The sequence below is a fragment of the Canis aureus genome, chromosome 3 (genome assembly GCF_053574225.1).
Source record: "Canis aureus isolate CA01 chromosome 3, VMU_Caureus_v.1.0, whole genome shotgun sequence".
In the NCBI taxonomy this organism is placed as follows: Eukaryota; Metazoa; Chordata; class Mammalia; order Carnivora; family Canidae; genus Canis; species Canis aureus.
The window spans coordinates 21,209,813-21,233,967 of record NC_135613.1 but is presented as its reverse complement, the minus strand read 5'-3'; the positions used below and the strand labels follow the sequence as shown (position 1 = coordinate 21,233,967).

The window sequence follows — 24,155 nt, the reverse complement described above, 5'->3', positions numbered from 1 at the left end:
ACAAGATAAAAGGCCCAGCCAGCAATATCGCAGTGCCAGGAAGAGAACATCACTCCCGCACCCACTAATCCAGCCACACATCACCCCATGAAACAGTCTGTCCCCCACGTGATTATATTATTAGTATACTCCAGACTCCTGAATTATAATTAAAATAGTGAGAAAGATAGCTTGGCCCAGTCACGTTAATTAGCCTGCATTTCCCTTTTGCCGGTTACTGGATTGACTATATGTGATTTTGACAGACAACATCTGTTAATGCATACTCAAAAGCAGAAACACAGAAGATCCCCAAATAAGCCAGACTTACTAAGATTTCTGGTTATAATTCATTCTGATAAGACAGAGCCATTATTTCTGCAATTAGAAGTTTGACATAATTTTACCACCAACATCCTTATCTGCTAACATTTGTTACCCACTAGGTATTTCACCACATACTAACGATTTCCCAATATTTTTATGAGGTAAGTAGACATTCTCCATTTTCCCACTTAAGAAAGCACAATGATATGGAAGAAACTGTCCAAGACTGGCCAGCCTGCTTACATAGCAAAGGGAGGGTGGAGCCCAGCTTCTTCAGCCCTGAAATATGGTACAGTTTCCACTTTCACATCACATGAAAACCCAAGTTTTTATTCTGACCCTTACTTGCAAACAAGCCCTCACAAACCCACATAAATGCACACACTTGAGAAAAGCTTTTGTAAAACACATGTTAGGCTTTATTGTTTTTTAAAACCGTAACTGCAAAGAGCACAGACAGTCCTATTCCTGGCAGGTGCCCCAAATCTTACCATGATTCAAAGACAGAAAATGATTTAAAATTCAAACCATTAACAAAGTATATAGAGTAGAACCTCAGTTAATACTAATGTTTGGGAAATATGGGATCTGGTTATGTTTTGCCTAATTATTATCTTTTTTGTCAGGAAACACTAAACTTAAAGTCTTATTCTACAGAATCTAAAATGCACAGATACATTTTACTGACTTAGGAAATACAACTTAGTTTCACTAAATTGTATCCTTATGTTCCTTAAAATCCTATTACCATCAATGAACACAAAGCAGAGAGAGATGGCAGGGAATTGGATTTATTCATGTTCTAAAATAAAACCTGATATAAGCGCTGTCTTCTTTGATTTCTTCCCTTTTCCTAAAATGAAAGAGGATAAACCAATAAATCTTTCTCTCATCTGTGCAGCTGAAATAACACTTTCAACATGCTGTCATTTAATCCTTCCTCTATAGCTCCAGAAAGAGCTTAGAGTTCCAGAAGCCAAGGTGAAGAAGCGGGAAGGACCAGCCAAGGCCACAAGCAACACTGGCCTGTGGCTCCAATTCTAAGGAGTCAGCCTCCCCTGCTCCACTTTGCCAAATAAAAGAACTCCATGCAAAAACACTTCACATGTGTGCAAACCTACCATGGATGTTTATTAAGGAATCGAAGTGGCTGGCTAGGTCTTATTAAAGTTAAGTAGTTCTACTTGACTCCTACCTACTCCCCACCCCCCCCCCACCACCCTTTCTCCTCTTCAATGGAATTTCAACAGTTTTTATATTTACAATATGAATATGAACAAATGTTCCCAGTAAGCTTTTATTAAACTAAAACAGACACCATTACTCACATTAAGAATGGACATAAAAGACGACCTGAATGGAGAAATACACCAAAAATGTGTTTAGGAAAACTATCATAAAGATGTTAATTCTTATATAAGTTAACCCACAATTTTAACACAATTCCAACAGAAATTTCAATAGGATTTTTTTATGGAGCTTGACATGCTGCTCATAAATTCCTAAGGAAGAGTAAGGATGAAGGAGTATCAAATACTTCTAAATAAATATAAGAGGGTGTGTACCCTCCCAGAATATGGATTATACAGTCGCAGCAATTAAAACGAATGGTAATAATACAGAGATAAAAGGAGGGCCTCAGCCAAAGGGCACTACAACTAATGACCTAGTGCTCAGTGAATGACATTGGGACAACTCACTACTGCCATGGGAGAAGACGAATTACAGTCCCACTTCACATGCACATCAAAGTCCATTTCAACTGTAGTATACACTACAGTGAAAACAAAACCTTAAAACTTTTAGAAGAAAACCAGTATCTTTATTACCTCAGGGAAGGGAAGTATTTTTTGTTTTTTTGTTTTTTTAAAGATTTTATTCATAGAGACACAGAGAGAGAGGCAGAGACACAGGCAGAGGGAGAAGCAGGCTCCATACAGGAAGCCTGACGTGGGACTGGATCCCAGGTCTCCAGGATCACACCCCAGGCTGCAGGTGGCGCTAAACTGCTGCGACACCGGGGCTGCCCCTGGAAGTATTTCTTAAAGACACTTACAAACCATGAGGAAAAAACCCAATACATTTGACATTGGAGTTAAAAACCTACTTCCCTTGCATAACAACAACAACAAAAAAAAAGCGCATCATATATGAAGTTTAAAAGCCCTCATGCTAGAAAAGGTACCTGTAACATGCAAAGCCAGGGATTCTTAATCCTATAAGCAATAAGAAAAATACAAGCCACTTAACAAAAAACGTGGACAAGGGAGATAGGGTTAAGTCACAGAAGTGGAAATCTGTGTTGTCAATAGGCACATGAAAATGATGCAGCAGTTTTTGACTGTCATCCGGGAATTATAAATTAAAACAATGAGAATCCATTCATACCCATCAGATTAACAAAAATTTTAAGTATGCCTATACTGAGAATAAGCAAGAATTTTTTCTTTAAATGAGATGGTAAGAATGCTCATGCACTGCTGATGGGGATCCATCCAGACTGCTAAACTACTTCGAAAGCAGATCAGCAGTCTCCAGTAAAAGTACAGCCAATTACTCATTGCAGACTGACCTATTCCATTCCTAGGACCTGTATCCTGGAGAAACCCCACCAAGAAGCATGAGGGGACATGTAAAATATGTTTACTGCAACATTTTTGTAACAATGTAAGAACAGAAGACCTAAATGGTCCTCAAAAGGAAAAAGGTTAGTGAGCTGTGAGAGCTGTTGAATCTATGGTAATGAGCAATTAAAATTAAAAAAAAAAAGAACAAAAAATCAGCAGATATAAATATAAAGAATATGTTAGTCTAAAATAAACCTCAAAATGATGAATATACAGTTGACCCTTGTACAACATGGGTTTGAACTGTGCAGGTCCACTTTACAGGCAGATTATTTTCTACAAATACCGTACAGTACTATAAATGTATTTTCCTTATTATTTTCCTAACATTTTCTTTTCTCTAGCTTATTTTATTCTAAGAATAAATACGTAATACTTATAACACAAAATGTGTTCATTGTTAATGTTAGCACGAAGGTTTCTGTTCATCAGTAGGCTATGAGTAGTTAAGTTTTGGGGGAATCACAAGGTATACACAGATTTTCAAATCAACTAGGGCTGGTGCTCCTAACCCCTGTGTTGTTCAAGAGTCAACTGTAGTATGACACCACTTACCATTTAAATCACATAAAACAATAAGATATTACTATCTGTTGATACCCATGTATGTAGTAAAAGCTGAAAATCAGAGTAAACAATACCAATTCAGCAGAGCTGTTACTTCTGGCAGAGGGGAGGGGGTACAGGGAGGCTTCAACTGTATCTGTGTTTTGCTATATGTAAGTATAGCAAAATGTTATTAATATCAGTAAAATCTGGCTGGTGGGTTTGGGCATTTCTCCTACTAGTCTCTGTCCTTTTCTGTACATTGGATTTATCAAAAGAGCATAAATTTAAAAATCAAAACTAAAACATAACCATTAATTATACTTACATATATAGTCAAGAAAATGTTTGGTCTTACCTCAACTGAAGAGCGAGGAGTCACAAAGAACTGATTGAATTCATCAGGGCTAAAATCTCCAAAAATATACTGGAAAAGAGAAAACAGGCCCTGATCACATAAAATATACAACTTATACACTTTCAGAAAAAACGCTACATATTATACAATCTAAGATTGTATAATCATAGTCCAGGAGCCCCAAGATCCTTTCTTGAGCTCTGCAAATCAAGGGCCTGCAAAGCAGAGATTTCCAATTAACAAGAAAATATTTAGCCTTTTCCATAAATTGTCAAAGAACACTCTGAAATCGATAAAGCTTATTTAGAAAGAGGCCAACTGTGTACACCAAACGTGGAAGCAGAGTCCTGCCTGAAGGAGAACTTTCTGGCTCACAGACACTTCCAGGTATATCCCCTTCACCTTTCTGCTGACTCATTTCACTACCTCCACGTCAGTGTTCTGGGCTATGAGCTAATGGAGAATAGAAAACTTGGTTCTCAGAGGAAGGTAAGGAAATCAAAAAAAAAGGAAAATGGTAATGATCCTGATGAATGATCTTTAAGATATATATATGTACCTCTTCATCCTGAAATTTCATTTTAACATGATGAATAAATTACTGAACAGATGCAAGTCTAGTTGTGAACCCTCACTTCACAGAATTCTGAGTGTAACTTTCTGGAAAAACAACTGGTTCAAATGAATGGAAGCAAGTTTGGTAAGTGCCTAGCAGTTCATATTCTCCCTGGAGCTTTAAAACTAAGTCACTGACAAGAATCAGAATGACTTGATTTTCTACAACAAAGAACCAATCACTCACTAAATCATTCATCTAATCAATGATTATTTAGAGCCTACTAACGCCATGCATGATAATCAGTATTGGGGATAAAATGGTAAGCAGAATTGTGGTTCCTCTGCTCTAATGGAGCTGAGTAACCTGCAGGGAAATTTCCAAGCATGTGATTCAAAAATAACTAATAACTACATATTATGTAAATGGATAATGCCCATTATTATCATAAATGTAAGTAAATGACAACTCTCATTGCCTGTTAATAAGATTGCACCAAGGTGCACCTGGGTGGTATAGTCAGTTAAGTGGCCAGCTCCTGATTTCAGCTCAGGTCATGATCTCAGGGTCCTAAGATCCAGCCCCATACAGAGCTCCAAGTTCAGAGGGAAGTCAGCTTGGGATTCTCCCTCTCCCTCTGCACCTCCTGCTCCTCTGCACACGCATGCACACATGCTCTCTTTCTCTCAAATAAATATTTTTTTTAAAAAAAGAATGCTCTGATATTTAAGATTTTTAAAATTTATTTTAGAAAGACTGTGTGTCAGCTGGGGGGAGGAGCAGAGAGGGGAAGGAAAGAATCTCAAGCCAACTCCCCAGTGAGCGCAGAGTTGATGGGCGTAGAGCCTGACTGGGGCTCTATCTCACAACCCTCAGGTCATGAGCCAAAGCCAAGAGTCAGACCCTCAACTGACACAGCTGCCCAGGCGCCCAAGTGTACCGATATTTCTCGAGAGAATACTCCTGGAGGGCTCTTTGGCAATAGCTACCAAAACCATAAATACGTATTAAAAACAAGAACATCATCACATAATATTCACACATACTCAAAAAAGATCCACAAAAAAATTGTGCATTAATAGTTATGGTAAAAATAAGCAGAGTCCCAAAACAATTTAGAAATCATCATCTGCAATACTTTCACTGTGAACTCAGACCCCCTTATCATCTCAAACACCAGGGGAAAAAAGCGTGTATTAATTGCAGCCAGGTGTAAAACAAGCAATGGAAGGGAAAGGTATCTTCCAAGAGAAAAGGAAGTGGCAGAAAGGGTGGAGGTGAAGAAATGACACTGCTGACTGGCATCCCTTTACAGGCCCACTCCGGATAGAGATCTTTTAAGTCTAGATATAAAACCTCAAAATTTACTCAGCAGGAAATGAAAAGGCAAGCCATAAACTGGGAAAAGATAGTCCCCAAAATACCAAATGCTGATGAGGATAAGGAATGACTGGAACTTTCTACATGGCTTACACAGACTCAGAATGATACGGCCGCTCTGGAAAAAAGTTTGGAAGTTTCTTACCAAGTTATCCCACACCTACTCACTTATCCCAGGGAAATGAAGACCTCTGTCCACCAAAAAAGAAAAAAATAAATAAAAAAGTATGCTGATGTTTCCAGCAGCTCTATTCATCATCACTAAAAATAACCAAATGTCCATCAAAAGGTGAACGTGGTACATCTATAAAATGAAAAGCTATTCAACAGCTCTCAAAAGCATCATGCTAAGGGAAAGAAGTCCAACTTAAAAAGCTACATGTGATATGATTACATTTATGTAACATTCTAAGGCAAAACTATAAGGCCAGAAAACAGATCAGTGGCTGTAAAGGGCTGATTACAAAGAGGCACACAGGAACTTTTGGGGGTAAGGAAATTTTCACAGGAGAGCCTGTTGGAAAAGCAGTAACCATCCTAATTGCCAAGGAAACACACAATCCACTAAAACATTAATGATTTCAGTCTCCAAACAGAAGTGGACAACAAAGAATCACAGGACATGTGAGGACAAAAATGAAGAGAAAGCAAAGAAATTCTAATCTGTATCCTTACAGAGATTCTGACAGATGAAAGAAATCCAGATAGTCATCACAAAGGAGCAAGTAGAGGCACCTGGCTGCCTCAGTCAGAAGAGCATGCTACCTTGACCTCAGGGTTGTGAGTTCAGGTCATGAGCCTGTGTTGGGCACAGAGCCTACTTAATTAAAAAGGGGAGAGGGGTGTGCCATCAGAGAACAATGTCTTGTTCATGCACATCAGAAAGTTATTAAACTTAAATTACTAAATTTAAAAACTCAGCAGAAGGTCGTAATAGCAGAATCATCAATAAGACTATAAAGCAATGAAGTAATGGTTTTAAATTTCCAAGAAAAAGGTATTATGTCTCTAGAATTCCAAGGCATTTTGTTTTCATAGAATTCTATTCTACATTTTAAGATTACTCCTCAAATGCAAAAAAGAAAAAAATTATCTTACATCCACACACCCCTCTGTTGAGGAAGGGGTGTTTAAGAATTCCAAAAAATGAATTCAAGAGATACAAGAGTTGTAAACAAAGAAGCAAGACCCAAGAAACTGCTGATACAGCAGCTGTGAAGTCTGATGCAGAAACCGTATTCCTGGTGCTTAATTTAATATAAATAGCAAAAACATCCATTCTATCTTCTCTTACAAGAAAGAAAGAAGGACTCCTATTTTATTTCAGAATGTGGAGAGGACATATAAAGATGAGAACTGGAAGGCTTGACAGGATTGTTAGGTTATTTTCTTGAGTCAGATTTTCTTCCTTGGTCTGCATCAGGAATCACATTTCTAAGCAGGCATTTTTATTTTGGTTTACATACAATCTAAAGTCTTAAAAAGATATGGGTAGTGCAATAAAAGAGCTAAAATTCCGGACAATTTATTAATGCCATGTCAGTAAAGAGGGAGAGGGAGTGACCAGCAAGTGCCATGTTCCTATGTCAGGCGGCTGGGAGCAGCCTCATTGCCAGCCATGGCAGTGCTTAGAAAGGTTCCAAGGAAAAAGTTTCTCTTCTGTTTCTTTCAATTTAACCATTTTTGCTGATTTATTTTACAAGAGGGAGAGAGAATCCCAAGCAGGCTCCATGCCCAGCACAAAGCCCAATTAATGCAGGGCTCGATCTGACCTGAGCCAAAATCAAGTCAGACACTCAACGGACTGAGCCACCCACGTACCCCTAATTTCTTTATTTTTAAAGTATTATTTGAGGAGCAGCTGGGTGGCTCAGATGTTTAAGCATCTGCTTTCAGCTGAGGTCATGATCTCAAGGGTCCTAGGACAGAGCCTCAGTTTTGGGCTCCCAGCTCAGCGAGGACTCGGCTTCTCCCTCTCCCCCTGCGCTCCCTCTTGCGCGTGCCCACACACTCTCTCTTTCTCTCAAGTAAATACATAAAATCTTAAAATAATAATAATTATTTGAAAAACTTTCTTATAGATTTTTAAACTTTTTTTTCTTAAGATTTATTTATTTTAGAAAGAGCGCAGGGGGAGGGCAGAGAGAATCCTCAAGCGGACTCCCCACTGTGAGGAGCCTGTCAGAGAGGCTCAATCCTGGGACCCTGAGATCATGACCTAAGCCAAAACCAAGAGCCAGATGCTACCAGCCAAAACCAAAAGAGCTACCCAGATGCCCCTAAATGCATTTTTATTACAACTTCATGCTACTAATTTCTCTACCAGATCATACCTTCAACCTGGTCACAAATCTAAATGGGGAGAAATGAGGAAGAGCTTGCTGTACAGGTGGGGAGAAAATCTCCAAGATACTGTTAAAGGAAGAGAACACTCTGGGAACAAAAGGGAAGGAAAGCTGGAGCCGAGGGAAAGCCACGTGCAAGCAGTGCAGCCGCACCAGATTCCTAATGTGTCTTGTGTCAGAATTCTTAGTTCTGAATTCTTTATTCAAAAAATTACTTGCAAAAAGTCAATATGAACAATTCAGAAATCACCATACAATTAAAGATACACTCATTTTGCAAAGAAATTACAAGTTTGCACCTAAATTTGCGCTTGTGTTCAAGATTTTACTGACAACAGATTAGAACTTGATGAGAACATTTAATCCAAAAAAGCCGTCATAAGCAACTGCTAACTATCAACTATGCAACACTAAAATATCACTTAGCACTCAACAAATGGCTAGCTGGAGCTGTGTTACTCCACTGTGATTTCCTGAACGCAGGCTTACATGCGGCAACAAACAACGCCATCAAAGTACCCGTGAATCACATCCTCCTGTCACACAATCAGACCAATTTTCAATCCTTCAAATGCACCAGTCTGAAAGTGAGCAGTTACACCTCCACAATATAAAGAATGGTCGTTTCAGTTCTGTGACTGAGATGACAGAGGGGACTGCTAGGAAGCTGGTGCCAAAAATGGCAGCGCTTGTGCACAGTGCTCACCTCCCCAAGGAGTCTGGTTAGGATTCGTTTCCTCCAGAGTGAGTATTCCCCATATGCCCACAGCACATAAACGACACAGATCTTTTTCCTCTGTGCCTGTACACATACTGCTTATGCTTAACCAGAAATGCAAATGTAACGAAGGACTGCAGTAGAGGAGGGAGTTCATTCTCAGATCAGCAGAGTTCAAGCCACTGGGGTCTCAGGCAAGGGAAAGTTTCCCAAAAGAGAATTCCCACCCTTCACAATGCATGCAACAAAAAGGACAAATCTTTCTTTCTAGGTACAGTAACAAATACCTCTTTGGTAACCATTCAAATGTTCACTTGGAACGATATAACAAAATATCCCATAAAAACTCTGAGGCTATGACATCATTTCAGAGTTTAACAAAATCACCTGCATCATTAAAAACTTACCACAAGAACCATTACCAAGAATAAGTATTTATTATTCACACTGTTCCAGAAAGGCAAATAGGAGAGTTGCTTATAAAAGTTAGCTTATGGGGATCCCTGGGTGGCTCAGCGGTTTGGCGCCTGCCTTTGGCCCAGGGCGTGATCCTGGAGTCCCGGGATCGAATCCCACGTCGGGTTCTGGCATGGAGCCTGCTTCTCCCTCTGCCTGTGCCTCTGCCTCTCTCTCTATCATGAATAAATAAGTAAATCTTTAAAAAAAAAAAAAAAAAAAAAACCTTACATAAATCATTGGGAGGAAGAAAGGTAATTTTTAAATGTCCTGTTAAAATCGACAAAAACAAAGGTCAAATATTTATTTGAGAGCAATCCCAGTGCATGGACAGAGAACACTGTCCTGCATTTTATTGACAAGTATTTAACTTAATATGCTTGACGAAAGGTCGAAGCCACACAGCGTTGTGATGCTGAAGAGTCTGTCACAGAAATTCACAATGGCCAAATGCCACTAACGTGTTCAGGTTCTGTATCTTCTCCAAAGGCCTTCCTAATTTTCAATCACAAATTATTCTACGTGTTTGGCAAAATGAAGAATGTGGTCAGAGAAGGGCAGGATTGTTTTCTTCAAAAAAAATCAGTGTTGTGAAAGGTTGTGGAAAAGTCCTGAATGACAGAAGCTAAAGAGACATGACAAGTAAATGCAGTGCCTGACCCCAGACTGGATCCCATCCTGGAGGGAAATGCTATAAAGATTATTAGGTCAACTGACAAAATTAGAATATGGACAGGTTATAAAAAGTATTGCACCAGTGTAGACTTATGAAAGCAGTAAACTATCTTACTGGTTATGTAAGAGAATATTCCTATTCTTAGGAAACACATTCAAGCATATGGGGGTAAAAGATCATGGTGCATAATCTCTCAAATCTGAGGGTAGAGGGAAAAGTGTGTGTCTGCATGTGTGCATGAGTTTGGGAGTATGTGTGTATGTGAAGAGAGAACTCAAGCACATGCCAACGATGGAGCAAAGGGCGTTAAATCTTAACTGGTCAATCTGGGTAAAGGAGTAAATGAGGGGGGTTCTTCATACTACTTTTAGTTTTGCAACTTCTGTAAATCTGAAACTATTTCCGAGTATAAGACATTCTCCTTCCTCTGGAGGTTTTTTTTTTTTTTTAATTGTTTATTTATTTATTCATGAGAGAGGGAGAGACACAGGCAGAGGGAGAAGCAAGGCTCCCTGTGAGGAGCCTGATGCGGGACTCGATCCTAGGATCCCAGGATCACGACCTGAGCCGAAGGCAGACAGGCACTCAACCACTGAGCCACCCAGGCATCCCAAGACTTTACATGTATTAATAATCCTCCAGAGGGGAATGCCTGAGTGGCTTGGGATGCCTGGGTGGCTCATTGGTTGAGCATCTGCCTTCGGCTCAGGGCGTGATCCCAGGATCCCAGGATCGAGTCCCACATCAGGCTCTCTGCATGGAGCCTGCTTCTCCCTCGGCCTGTGTCTCTGTCTCTCTGTGTCTCTCATGAATAAATAAATTGTTTTTAAAAAATGTAAAGTCTTTTTTAGGGAAAAAATATTATAGGAGCCTGGGTTAAAAAAGATAAAAATGATTCTGCCTGATTTCACATTATTTATAATTTAGTGGGGAAGAAAATGTCACAGACTGCATGAATTAGTTTTGTCCTATTAGAGCAAAAAAAAAAAAAAAGATAAAACAGGGCAACTGAGTCTGCGTGGGAGAAGAAACAGTAGGAACAAGTGCATTATTTCTTGCATTTCCAAAGCCCAGTGCAGGGCCCAGCATAGATGCTCAATTCACAGGTTTGGTGAGGATAAAACATAAGAAGATGCCTGAAGGCCCTCTTTCGGCCCAAATGCATTACAAAAACATTTATTTTTTATTTTTTTTTTTTTTTTACAAAAACATTTATATTGTCATTTAGAATTTCACTCTTCTAATAGCTATCACAAATACTATAAGGCAAAACTGGAAACTCCCTCTAGGTTTTTTTTTTTTCTTTTTTTTTTTCTTTTTTATTTATTTATGATAATCACACAGAGAGAGAGGCAGAGACATAGGCAGAGGGAGAAGCAGGCTCCATGCACCGGGAGCCCGATGTGGGATTCGATCCCGGGTCTCCAGGATCACGCCCTGGGCCAAAGGCAGGCGCTAAACCGCTGCGCCACCCAGGGATCCCTCCCTCTAGGTTTTAAGCAAACCCCACCAGAGTTGGATGAATAATGGAGTCATAAGGAACAAGAAAGCAAAATGGGATGCTCCCTTCCCAGCTGCCATCATGCCCAGAGGAAAGGCATGTGGTCAGAGGGCACGCCCCAAGGGCTTTTAGCCTCTCCATTCCCGTCTTACAGAGACAAGCCTGTGAGGTGTAGAGACTCTTGCCCACTACCAGGGACACAGCTGACTTCCCCTTATTTCCAACTAACCCCAGCTCAGGCTTTCAGAACTCCTAGTGTTCACATGTCTGATTATTTTTTTATCCTTTCAGAGACGATATGACAAAAATAGAAGTGCTGCAAGAAAAGGGGGCAAGCCCACAACACAGGATGAACACAAGACACCTCACTGAAGTGCAGCACCAGGATGTGGCTACTCTGGGTCTCATCGTTTGGAGACCCAAAGCCATGGCCCTTAGAGGGTCTTGCTCCGTAAACCCTGGGGAAAGGGTTGGGCAAACCTGGAAACACCATGTTCACGCTACAGGAAAAGCAAAGGTGCAATGTCAGGGCAAGGAAGGCCCCACCGCCGCCCCACCTACAGCTGGCTGTGCACAGATCTCCAGAAGCGGCAGCCAGGAGAAACAGGGCACCAGCACTCCAGTGCAGCACTAGGGGGCGCGGGAACACAGCATGTCATGCCTCCAGTCCAACTTTCAAAACCTCATCTCTAAAAGCACAAAGACGTATGTAGGGTGCCACCGAAGCATATTCTCTGCCTTCAAAGGGACTCATGGAAATAGGAGATCGGCCTCAGAGGAAAAATTTCAGATAAAGGCAGTGCAGTGAACGTGTGGCTGCACACCCACGGACCCCCTCAGTCTCCTGAGGCCGGCGATGAGGCTGGCAACTGGAGCCCAGCTCCCAGAAGCATCTCCTGCGCCCAGGCACCAGCTGAGCCTCGCAGGGACAGAAGCAGGCACCGCAAACAAGAGGCTAAGAGGCGCAAAGCCTCCTCCTCCCTCATTTCCCAACCCAAGAAAGATGAATTTGGGAGAGATGATGAAACAGGAAAGACTAACAAACTGTTCCGACGGTGAAGTGAGCCTTAAGTTTATCTTTAACATGAGGGTGTGCTGAACTAGAAACCCCCAGAGCTCTCCCTGGCTCCAAAAGTAGATCCTGGATCTAATAAGGACAAAAAAAACAAGGGTCTGGAAACATCCTCAGGTAAATCCATGCTACACATGGATGAAGCCTGAAAACATCATGCTGAGTAAAAGAACGAAGGGCCACAAGTTGTAGCATCCATTCATGTGAAATATCTGGAAGAGGCAAATCTCTAGAGGTGTAAAGTAGATTGTAGTTGTTAGGGGTTCAGGGAAAGGGGAAATGGGAAATCACAGCTATTGGACCTAGGGGTTCTTTTTAGAGTGACGAAATGTTCTAAAATTGACTTGGTGATGGTTGTATAACTCTGTGACCACACTAAAAATCAATGAAATGTACTCTTATCAAATAGGTGAATTCTAAATATGTAAATTTTATCTCAACAAAGTAAAAGAAGAAAAGTGCTTGCATAAGAAGTCTAATTTCTTCACTATACTTTTTTCTTAAGATTTTTTGAGAGAGAGAGAGAAAAAATGGGTGGGGCAAGGAGCAGAGCAAAAAGACTCCCCACTGAGCAGGGAGCCTGACAGGAGGCTCAATCCCAGGACGTGGGGATCATGACCTGAATTGAAGGCAGATGCTTAACCGACTGAGCCACCCAGGCACCCCTTTACTAAACTTTATTGATCATGCCTGCTACTTGATGAATACTAAGTGACATCTACTGAAAGTTCACAGCACACTTTCAACTCTACAAAGTGCTGTAGGTGGTTTGGGGACATGTGGCGATAACACTGTACAGGCAGTTGATGCACAGCAGGAACTGCATTGATTTAACCATATGTACTGAGCACCAACTATCCACACTGAGCTGTGCTAGATTATAAGAATAAACTAAATAAAACAGACACTGGGTTCAGGACACCACATTTACAGTTTTGTCACAGCATGAGTGGAGTGCAAGCTGCAGTGAGTTTTACAAAGGGCAAAGCAAAGACGGAGGCAGAGGAAGGCCTGCTCCTCAATGGACTGGGTTGGAGCAGAACTCTGTTTTACTTTCTTGGGGCAGAGAGGTCCTGAGAAGGGGACAGAATGGACAAACTGTGTTACAAAGCCACTCCCAAAGGCATAACCCTCTTCTTACAATTCAACCATCAGAACAGTGCGGTGTGCTGTCTAGTTTTGTGTATTTTATGTGACTACTAAAGTTCTATCAGAAGATTGCCTCTCACCTTCCTAAGCAGGATCTGTAACAGACTGGCTGTATACGAAGTGCTGTAATGGAGATTCTCAGCTAAAACCTGTCCCCACCAAATGCATTTCCAAATTAGAAAACATGATTCATCTAATAGAAATCCATTTTTTACCAACTTTTCAGTTCTGCATCTACATTGTGGAATTAGTTAACTTCCACAAAGGCAGTTAAATTTTAACTTGCTTTGCTCTCAACTAATACTAAACAGCAAGATCAAAGAGTCCTCACTATACACTAACATGCTATCTAGAACTTTTATCACATGGAAAAGAGATGATAAATTATTAGGGAATAAATTTAGTGCATATAATCTGGGATAGCTCTAGAGGAAGTTCAAGATTCCACCTACTTTAATATTCATTACAATCACCTATGTGCTAATCTAGGAAGGAAGGTTTGGTGAGAGAGCGGGAGGGAAGAAAGGGGGAAAAAAAGATAAGGGAAAACACGCAGAACTCCAATAAACAAAAAATTAATAGTAGCTCTACTTTTGCTGGGGCCAAGGGTGAATAAGAGGACAGGCTGCAGGAGACATATGGGGATGTTCTGAGAACCACAGGAAGGGCTGAAAGGTACATTACCTATGGAGGTGATTACACAAATGTGTGCATTTGTCAAGATTCATCATATATACTTTAAAAGGGTGAAATTCAGTGCACATATATTATGCCCCCATAAAGGTCTTTTTTAAAAGAACAAAACCAAGTTAAATTCATCTTTGTATCGCCAGCAGTTAATGCAGTACTTGGCATAATAGCAGGTGCTCAAAAAAAGCTTTCTTGAACCAAAAGGAAGAGGAAGATAAAGGGAAAACCCTATCACAAATGTAAATTCTAGGGATAAAGAATGAGAGCCTCTCCATCCTCCACATCAGGGAACTTCCCACATGTCAGTGCTGACAAATCACCTTGGCTGCTCTGACTGGTTTTTATTCTCCTGTTTTTAAGATCATCAGAGATGCTCCACCCAGAAGTGCAATTTTCACTTTTAAATATAACCAAGGTGTAACTTTTAATTTTAAGATACAATATTTAAAAAAAATACACATTTAAACAACCAAAACAATCTGAATTAAGCTTTAGAGAAAACTTATTAAGAGCATGTATTTTGGGACCCCTGGGTGGCGCAGGGGTTGGGCGTCTGCCTTTGGCTCAGGGTGTGATCCAGGGATTGAGTCCCGCATCAGGCTCCCTATAGGGACCCTGCTTCTCCTCTGCTTATGTCTCTGTCTCTGCCTCTCTCTCTCTCTGTCTCTGATGAATAAATGAATAAATCTTTTTTTTTTAAAGGCATATATTTTAACCTAGAGGAAAACCATTCACAATTATCATGTGGCCTCTCCAACTAAAGAAAAATGAACGTTCCCATTTTAAATCCAGAAAGAAAAAAAAAAAGGGTAAAACACACCAAAACACACCATGGACGTGATCAGAAAGGATTAGGGCAGTATTACTATCCTTGCCTACCAAATAAATCACCTGTGTCCAGTGTGAAGAGGGGACTCTCAGTCTTTACTGTCCCTCTCTCTTTCTGGCTTAAACTTTAAGAAAAAAAAAATGTATTTCACTAAGAATGACCTATCTGCAGTGTCCCTTTTCTGTCATAAATGTGGACAAAAAATTCTTCCCTTTTAAAATTGATGCACAATAAAATTACCAAGACTGATAAACACCAAGTGCTGGTGAAGATACAGAGGAAGGGGCGTTCTCATGATTGCTGATGCATGTGTCAACAACATAGCCACTTTGAAGAAACTTGGTAGTTTCCTATAAAATAAAACACACACTTACCACATGACCCAACAATTCCACTTCCAGGTAGTTATTAACCCACATGAAGTGAAAAACCATGTCCATCAAAGACTTGCATATGACTGAAGACCACAGCTTCAATCTCACAAACACCCAAACAGCAAACATTCGTCAAGAGCTAAAGAGAGAACTTGGCACATCCATATAATGAAATACTACTCCGTAACAAAAGGGAGAGAATTCTTTCAGGACGGATGAATCTCAAAATGTTATGCAGAGTGAGAGAAGCCAGAGAGAAGAGTACACCCCGTAGAACTGCACCTAAATAAAATTCTAGAAAAGGAGAATAGCCTCGACTGACAGGAAGCAGATCAGTAATGCCTCGGTTCACCCTCAGACAGGGTGAAGACTCCTGGCAGGGGGCACGAGGGAGCTTTCTGGGCAACAGTTTGTGCTGGTAGTTCCCTCGGCAGGTGTTTATCAAAACTCAAACTGAAAACTTAAAATGAGTACACTTATTGTATTAAACTACAACTCAAAATGATTTTTTAAAATCAATGCACAATCAGCGCACATCTACAACTAAGGAGGATAAGGCAGCTGTACTATAAAAGCAGCTCCTGAAGACCAGGGACCACAGTATTAATCTTTCACTTACATAAGCAGAATTCTTAAACACTCCTTTTGTAAACATCCACACATCAGGATTTTTTTTAAAGATTTCATGTTCCTTGGTCCAAAGACTCTTACTGGGAAAATATACCATCACCCATCTGTATTTTGCTGCCCACTCTTGTAGTTCCTCCATCACTATACCTCAGATTGTTCTGGTCTGGCTTGGCCGTTCTACTGCCTAGATCCCCCAGCCACCTACTCAAACCCCACACCATACACAGACAATTACTGCCAATAACACTGAGTCAAACCTGGAGTGTTTCATTAAACAGAGTGCTACATGGGCAGAAACTTGTAAGTGCATCTGTTCTACAGGATTTTTTTACTTAATGAAATATGCTGGAACTAAACCAACAGAAGCTCGGCTACTGAAGGCCACCTGCCAGAAAGGAAAGTACATCACTAAACCAGAGCTTCAAGTTTAAACACATTTGGGAAAAAGTAGTGTTACTACATAAATGATTTTCTTCTAATTTGCTAGCCATTGCCAATGGTTTCTTAAGCATTTTGTAAGATCTAGGACTGCCTAACGTATCCCCCTGTATCCCATACATCCAGAGGGAGGAAATACAGAATGCTCCCCTTAATGAGTTGTTTTGGTTGTGTTAATGACAACCAAGTTACTTAGAAGAGTTGGTCCAAGCAGTAAAAGCTGCTAAATTATGATCTGCTGAAAATACAAGAACACAAGAATAGGTGCTGTCAGCTAAGGCCAGCCGAGTCCACTGCTTGCTTTTTCGGCTTTACTTCCACCTAATCTGCTGAAAACAAGACTGCAACTATGCAGAAATGGTTTACTTTACCAACCGAAACAACAGACCGAATTATGTATTTAAGTTCATGTTATGATTTAAAATATTTTTAAAAGATTTATTTATTTGAGAGAGAGAGCACATATGAGTGGGAGTGGAAGAAAAAAATCGCAAGCAGACTCTGCACTGAGCATAGTGCCCAAAGTGGGGCTTGATCTTATGACCCTGGAATCACAACCTGAGCCAAAACCAAGAGCTGGACACTTAACAAGCCACCCAGCAGCCCCTAAAGATCTTTTATTAGAGTAAACTAAACTTGAGGCTTCAGCAAGTCCCCCTTGTTGTAAATATGTGCAGCTTGAAACTTGAGTATCCTGGAAAAGAGGTATTTCACCCAAAGAGCTCACAATAATCTGTTCTCCATAGAAGCAGAAAACCAACCGCTGGTGGGGCTCATCTAACAGGGAAGCAGAGTCAGTGAGGCAGGTTAATGGCCTATGGCAGTGGTTCTCAGCCCCTGCTACCCCTAGAACCACCCGAGGATCCTCAGGCTATACCTGAAAATTTTCAGGGTTCATGGGGGTAAGGGGATCCCAAGGCTTCAGGCAACATTTTAAATGCTTCCTGTGTAATTCTGATGAGCACTTAGGGTTCAGAATCACTGTGTAGGGGTGTTCCCTTGACCTAAGAAAAAGCTCTACCACTATAGGCAATCAAGAGGTGGGAGAGAAAAGCAAACAGGAGGATAGGTGAGCAGAACTGCTTCATACTCAGTTCTGCTCCCAAGCCAGACAGAAACAACTATGAAACCATTTGAGACTATTATTCACTTTATAAAAGGACCTACTGCTTGATGAACAACATTCAGGGCAGATATTTTTAAAGTGGGAACTCTTGGGGAGCCTCAAGGGCTTAGTAGGTTAAGCGTCTGCCTTCTGCTCAGGTCATGATCCCAGGGTCCTGGGATGGAGGCCTGCATCAGGCTCCCTGCTCAGGAGAGTATGCTTCTCTCTCTCCCTCTGCCCACCTCCCCGCTCATGCTCTCTCACACGAATATTTTTAAAAATTAAGTAAGCTTTGCGCAGTGGCAGTATCATAGCCAATGAGGTTTATCCGAGGCGCAATTATTGCTAATTAATAAATTAAATAATAAAATGGGGACTCTTTTAGTGCTTATAAAGGTTTACTAACCACAGACAACTTAAAGGTAACAAAGCTAAATGTCAATCAGAAGAAAACTATCATGCAACTGGAAATAATTTGGTAAAAAACTTCCACTCCCATGCAACTTCCTAAAGATTTTTATTTATTTATCTGAAAGAGAGAGAGAGAGAGAGCGAGCATGCGCGCACACAAGTGCACACATGATCAGGAGGAATCAAGCAGACTCCTTGTCAAGTGCAGAGCCCTACATGGGGCTTGATCTCAAGAACCCGAGATCAAGACCTGAACTGAAACCAAGAGATGAATGCTCAACCAACTGACCCACCCAGGAGCACCCCCCATGCAACTTTTTAGACGTGTCTTTTCCACAAAAACAATCTTTATAACTGAGCTCATTTCCCATTTGCTCTAAACTAACCGAAATCTAACACTCACCTCCAACACTCTTTTTCAGAAATAACCTCCCATCCAATCCAGCATCCTTTTATACATCCAGCTAGATCAACCATCAATCTGTTAAAATCGAGAGCTCTCTCACACACACGTTTTCTGTCAGTGGATCCTGCACCCTGCAAGACTGGACTCTGCTTCAAACCCCTTGCTCCTCTCCTTTGGGGTGGCCCATCAATATCCCCCACAAGAAGCTCTCCTGCTCTCTCAGCTTCAACTGTTTTGAAGTCCAAATTCACATCTTCAGTGTGAATTGTTCAATCATATTCCAGCTCCATTTTTCAGGCTGCTAACCCCACAATACTTTCACTCTTATATTCTTGTTTAACCTTAAACTCAAAAGGTCCATTATTTTCTCAAAACCAGCTTCTATGCTTATGCCAAAAAACACACTTCATTGTTCTGCCAACCTCCTAGATGAGAAACTTTGAAGATTATCTTAAATTACGTACGGTTTCCATCCCAAATTTCTGGGACACATCAACAAAATATCAAATGTTCAGAAAGCTCTATTTGGCAAAAACATGGCAACTACATAAAGTGAAAGAAGCATTCTAATTGATTGATGCCTACTGATATCCCACACGACTGAGTCGCAGAGAACAGTATCTCAATGAATCAAACGCAAGAGAACTTTTTGAACATACATTATATCTCAATAATATTATTATAAAAATAGATTCATCTTTTCAATCCTGCTGTTTCTCTCTTTTTTTTTTTTAAGATTTTATCTATTTATTTGACAGAGAGAGCACGACAGTGTACAAGCAGGGGGAGTAGCAGAAGGAGAGGGAGAAGCAGACTCCCCACAGAGCAGGGAGTCCAATGCAGGGCTTGATCCCAGGACCCCAGGACCATGACTTGACCTGAAGGCAGATGCTTTACTGACTGAGCCACCCTCAATCCTGCCGTTTTCTTTTACTATCCACCCTAAGCCCTGATGACCCTCCCTCCAAGCCTGGCGATCTGCAAGAGTAAACAGCAACCTCTAAATACCTAATAAAATACTTGACACCTAAGAGGACCCTCAAATGCTGTCAGAATGGCTAACGGTCCTAACAGAGTTCGTCATCAAACCAAATAGATGTCTCTTGATCGCTAACAGTATAATAAATATTAAAAAGTTGTTTTAAATGTTTAAGCAACATTTCCTGCCTCAAAGAACTTGGCCGGGGGAGAAGTGGGAGGGAAGGAAGAATGCATTCTGAATTACTCTCACGAGGTAGGCACTTCATTAAAGACATCTAATATATAGATGTCATTTCATCATTACATTATTTCTAAAAGGCAGTGACTTCTAACTGTTTTAGGGTGGTAGCAGATTCCCTGAGAATCTGATGTAAGCAAATTAGGCCCACAGCCTGAAGAAGGCACACACCCACATTTTGGCGTATGATTCTAAGGACCTCAGAGACCCTCTGACACTCCTAATGTCCTATACTACCCTCCTACTCAAAGGGTGATCCCCAGGCCAGCAACAGTGGCACTACTCAAGGGCTTATGCAGCTCTCAACCCCCACCCCAGACCTACTGCAGCTAAATGTGCCATCAAAAAGATCCCCAGCTGATTTTTTCTGTAATTTAGGTTTGAGAAGTATGCTATATTTCATGTAATCCCAGATAAGTACTGCATCCTGTACACTGCTATCACATGGCTCTGAACAACTGCTTTAAGTCAGGTGACCATTTATCATCCAAACTGGAGGCACAGTTCAAGTAAAACAATCACATTAATTGGGATGCCTCAGCATTGGCTCAGCGGTTGAGCATCTGCCTTTGGCTCAGGACGTGATCCCAGAGTACTGGGATTGAGTCCCACATCAGGCTTCCTGGATGGAGCCTGATTCTCCCTCTGCCTATGTCTCTACCTCTGTGTATCTCTTGTGAATAAATAAATAAAATATTTGTTAAAAATCACATTAATTATTCTGGAACAACAGGTGTTAAAACCAGGATGTATGGTCAATTTCTAATTGTACAGTATATAGAGATGGAATCTAAACTCTTTAGCCTGGTATAATGGCCATCCTTGCCTAAACAATCTAGCCTCATCTTGTTGTGCATCTAAAACCCCAGTTATTCTCCTGGCCTGATGCCTTCACGCAAGCAGCTTCCTCTTCCCCCACTGCTGTGACTACTGCTTGCCTGTCAAGGGTCAACACAGGCAACACCTCCTCAGGGAAGTATTCCCAACTCCTTATTTCTGTCAAAGCAACATCACATCTCATGGTAATTGCTCATTCACCTCTATGTCTCTGGAAATGAATTATGATCTCCTTGTGTCTTTTCAAGTTCTGGATCCTAACCACTTAAGTGTTTAAGCACAATACTTAGAATCTGGTAAATATATATTGATATTTACCTAAACAGTTATGGTACAATAAAATTAAAGGAAGACTGAAATACAGTAGAATGCCATTAGACTGTACAGGATGACTTGCCAAGAAAAAAGTCACAGAAGTCCAGGAAGAGGAGGAACTGACAAACCTGGAAAAGGAGAGTGGGAAAGAATGATGCTCCCGGATGGGACTGTAAAGGACTCTGCAGCCATCCTCTGAAAGTTCATTTTCCTCCTCCCCTGTTGGTGAGTGGTTACCCAGCTCAGAAAACTGACACACACCCACTCCCAGCTCTAAAGAGGAGCCCGACCTGGCATGCCACCCACCCCTGCCCCCAGTGCTTGGTTCAAGGGTGGATCAAAAGGGCACCAACCCCAAGACACAAAAACTCTGGAACATACACATACTCTCTTGTTCTGGTTGACATGGTGCAGGCTGGACACTACTGTGAAGCCTGCAACTGCTGTGACCGTTGTGTCATTTGGAGGAGAACCAGCCTTAGGAAAATGCTGACACAACACAAGTGAGAAGAAACCAGGTCCTCAAAGACACTGATTCAGCAGACCATCCCTAAAGCCTGGCCTCCTTCTGGGATTTCTAGTTCCATGAGCCACTACTCATCTCTCGTGTATGGTGCAAGCCAGTCAGGGCTGGCCTTTCTTTTACATGTTATCAAAGGCATCCTAAGACACGAATGAAGTGAGCAATGAAGGAGATAAAAGTCTTGTTCCAAGTTCAGTAGCTGCAACCAGGGGATTCATAGAAAGTAAGATCACTCCCACTTGCCCCTGATCAAATCAGTATGCAGTTTTAAAATCCAAACATTAGGGATCCCTGGGTGGCGCAGCGGTTTGGCGCCTGCCTTTGGCCCAGGGTGTGATCCTGAAGACCCAGGATCGAATCCCACGTCGGGCTCCAGGTGCATGGAGCCTGCTTCTCCCTCTGCCTGTGTCTCTGCCTCTCTCTCTGTGTGACTATTATAAATAAATAAAAATTAAAAAAATAAAATCTTTAAAAAAAATAAAAAATAAAATAAATAAATAAATAAAATAAAATCCAAACATTAGAGGTGCCTGGGTGGCTAAGTTGTGAAGCATCTGCCTTCACCTCAGATCAAGATCCTGGAGCCCTGGGATAGAGCCCTGCCTCGGGCTCTCTGCTCAACGAGCAGTCTGCTTCTCCCTCTTCCTCTGCCACTACCCCCAACTTGGGCGTGTGCACCCACACACTAATGAATAAATAAAATCTTTTAAAAAATTGAAATTAAAATTAAATGGGAATGTGATTTTGGTCCTTAGGAACAGCCTTCCACAACTCTTCAGAAGAAAAGGCTCCAGCAGAGCATATAAGAGCTCATGGTTTTGCACTTACCTACCTTTCCAGACTCATCAGCCAAGACCTCCCATCAACAGCCCAGGCCGCAGCGCTCTCTGCGCTCTTCTGCATAGCTGTGCACACTGGGTCTCTTGCACCAGTGGCCTTCTCTCTGGCTGGCTGATTTCTCAAACCATAGAACTCAGTCACTTTACCAACCATTTTCCCAACAAACCTGCAGAATTATTTACTCTGGGATCCCTGGGTGGCGCAGCGGTTTGGCGCCTGCCTTTGGCCCAGGGCACGATCCTGGAGACCCGGGATCGAATCCCACATCGGGCTCCCAGTGCATGGAGCCTGCTTCTCCCTCTGCCTATGTCTCTGCCTCTCTCTCTCTCTCTCTCTCTCTCTCTCTCTCTCTGTGGGACTATCATAAATAAATAAAAATTAAAAAAAAAAATAATTATTTACTCTGGATTTTAACAGTTGATTAGTCTCTCCCATGTTCAACTGTGAACTTGCTCAATAAATGGACTGTCCTGTATCTTTCACCAATTTTTTCATCAATACATACTTATTGAGCACTGATCATGCTCTAGGCCCTGGGGGTGTATCAGTGATTATCCTCATCTCTTACATACAATTAGGCTCTCTACCTGGGAAGGCTGACAGCTCTTTAGCTCTTGAGAATTGGGGGAATTAAAGGCATTTACTCTGACCAGGTCAACAAGTGATGGCTGCCATGGCCTACTAACAGGGCATGGGAGAGGAAGGCTGAAAGCACTGTATTGGAGTCAATAACTGTCCTCTGATCTCAGGATTACATTTATTGAGAAACAACCCAGAAAATGAAACCTTATTATCTGATACACAGGTCAGTCACCTGGATTTAAGAAACTATATACAACAGAGATAAAGAGAACAGAGAACATCAAAAACCTTAAAAGAAGCTTAGAGGTCACCCATGCATTCTTTGTTTTTGTTTTGTTTTGTTTTAAAGTAAACTCTATACCCAATATGAGGCTTGAACTTACAACCCTGAGGTTGAGTCAGAGGCTTCACCAATGAGACAGCCAGGTGCTCCACCAACTCCTTCGTTTTCTTTCTTTTTTTTCTTTTCTTTTCTTTTCTTTTCTTTCTTTCTTTTCTTTCTTTCTTTCTTTTTTTAAAGATTTTATTTACTTGACAGAGAGAGAGAGTGTGTGTGCACACAAGCAGGGGGAGCAACAGAGGCAAAGTCAGGCTCCCTGCTGAGCAAAAAGCCCAATGCAGAGGCACTCGATCCCAGGACCCTGGGATCACCTGAGCCAAAGGCAGATGCTCAACCGACTGAGCCACCCAGGGGCCCCTCACCCACTCATTCTTAATGAAGAAATTATAATCAATCTGAATACTTCATGGGCAGCCTATCTTTCTTATTCAGATCTCATTACTACAAGGTATTTCTACGGAGGATGAAATCTGTCCCTCAGGGTTCTGCACACTGTGATCCTAATCTTCATTTCCAGAATGAGAAACACCAAAACAAACCCATATGCGGGTCCTGAACAAACTGAATGACAACAAGTATTTTCTTTATTGTTTCCTCCAACAGGTCCCTCCCTCAACTAACTTATTCACTGCACACACTGTGGAAGCAAGATGCTGTGCTGACAATGGAGGTGCTGGAGAAGACCAGACCTCAAGAAAGACTTCCTGGGCCACCAGATCACCCCCAGGATCCTTATGATTACTTCAAAAACACCCACCAGGGCTCTAGTTAGACAACCATGTGTGTGGTGTTCACTCCACCAGGCAGGGCCCTCTCTGGGCACAGCGCCCATGGAGGGCCCAGAATGCTACAGGCTTCCTTCCATCAATAGCTGACTCTCAGAGGAAAGACAGGGAGGGCATCTACAGAATCAAAGTTCACAGGGG

General features: G+C 41.5%; 1 protein-coding gene and 1 pseudogene across 2 annotated transcripts in view; one reads left to right on the top strand and one right to left on the bottom strand.

Annotated features, from left to right (window-relative positions):
• USP10 (ubiquitin specific peptidase 10) overlaps window positions 1–24,155 on the bottom strand; it is a 72,659-nt gene that overhangs the window by 34,628 nt on the left and 13,876 nt on the right. The window contains exon 2 of one of the 2 annotated variants that reach the window (XM_077891046.1): window positions 3,838–3,906. The exons of the other annotated variant lie outside the window; for it this stretch is intronic. Coding sequence (XP_077747172.1) covers window positions 3,838–3,906 — 69 coding nt within the window. The remainder of the gene's footprint in view (window positions 1–3,837; window positions 3,907–24,155) is intronic. 2 annotated transcript variants of the gene reach the window in all.
• On the top strand, window positions 18,045–18,163 carry LOC144311647 (U4 spliceosomal RNA; annotated as a pseudogene).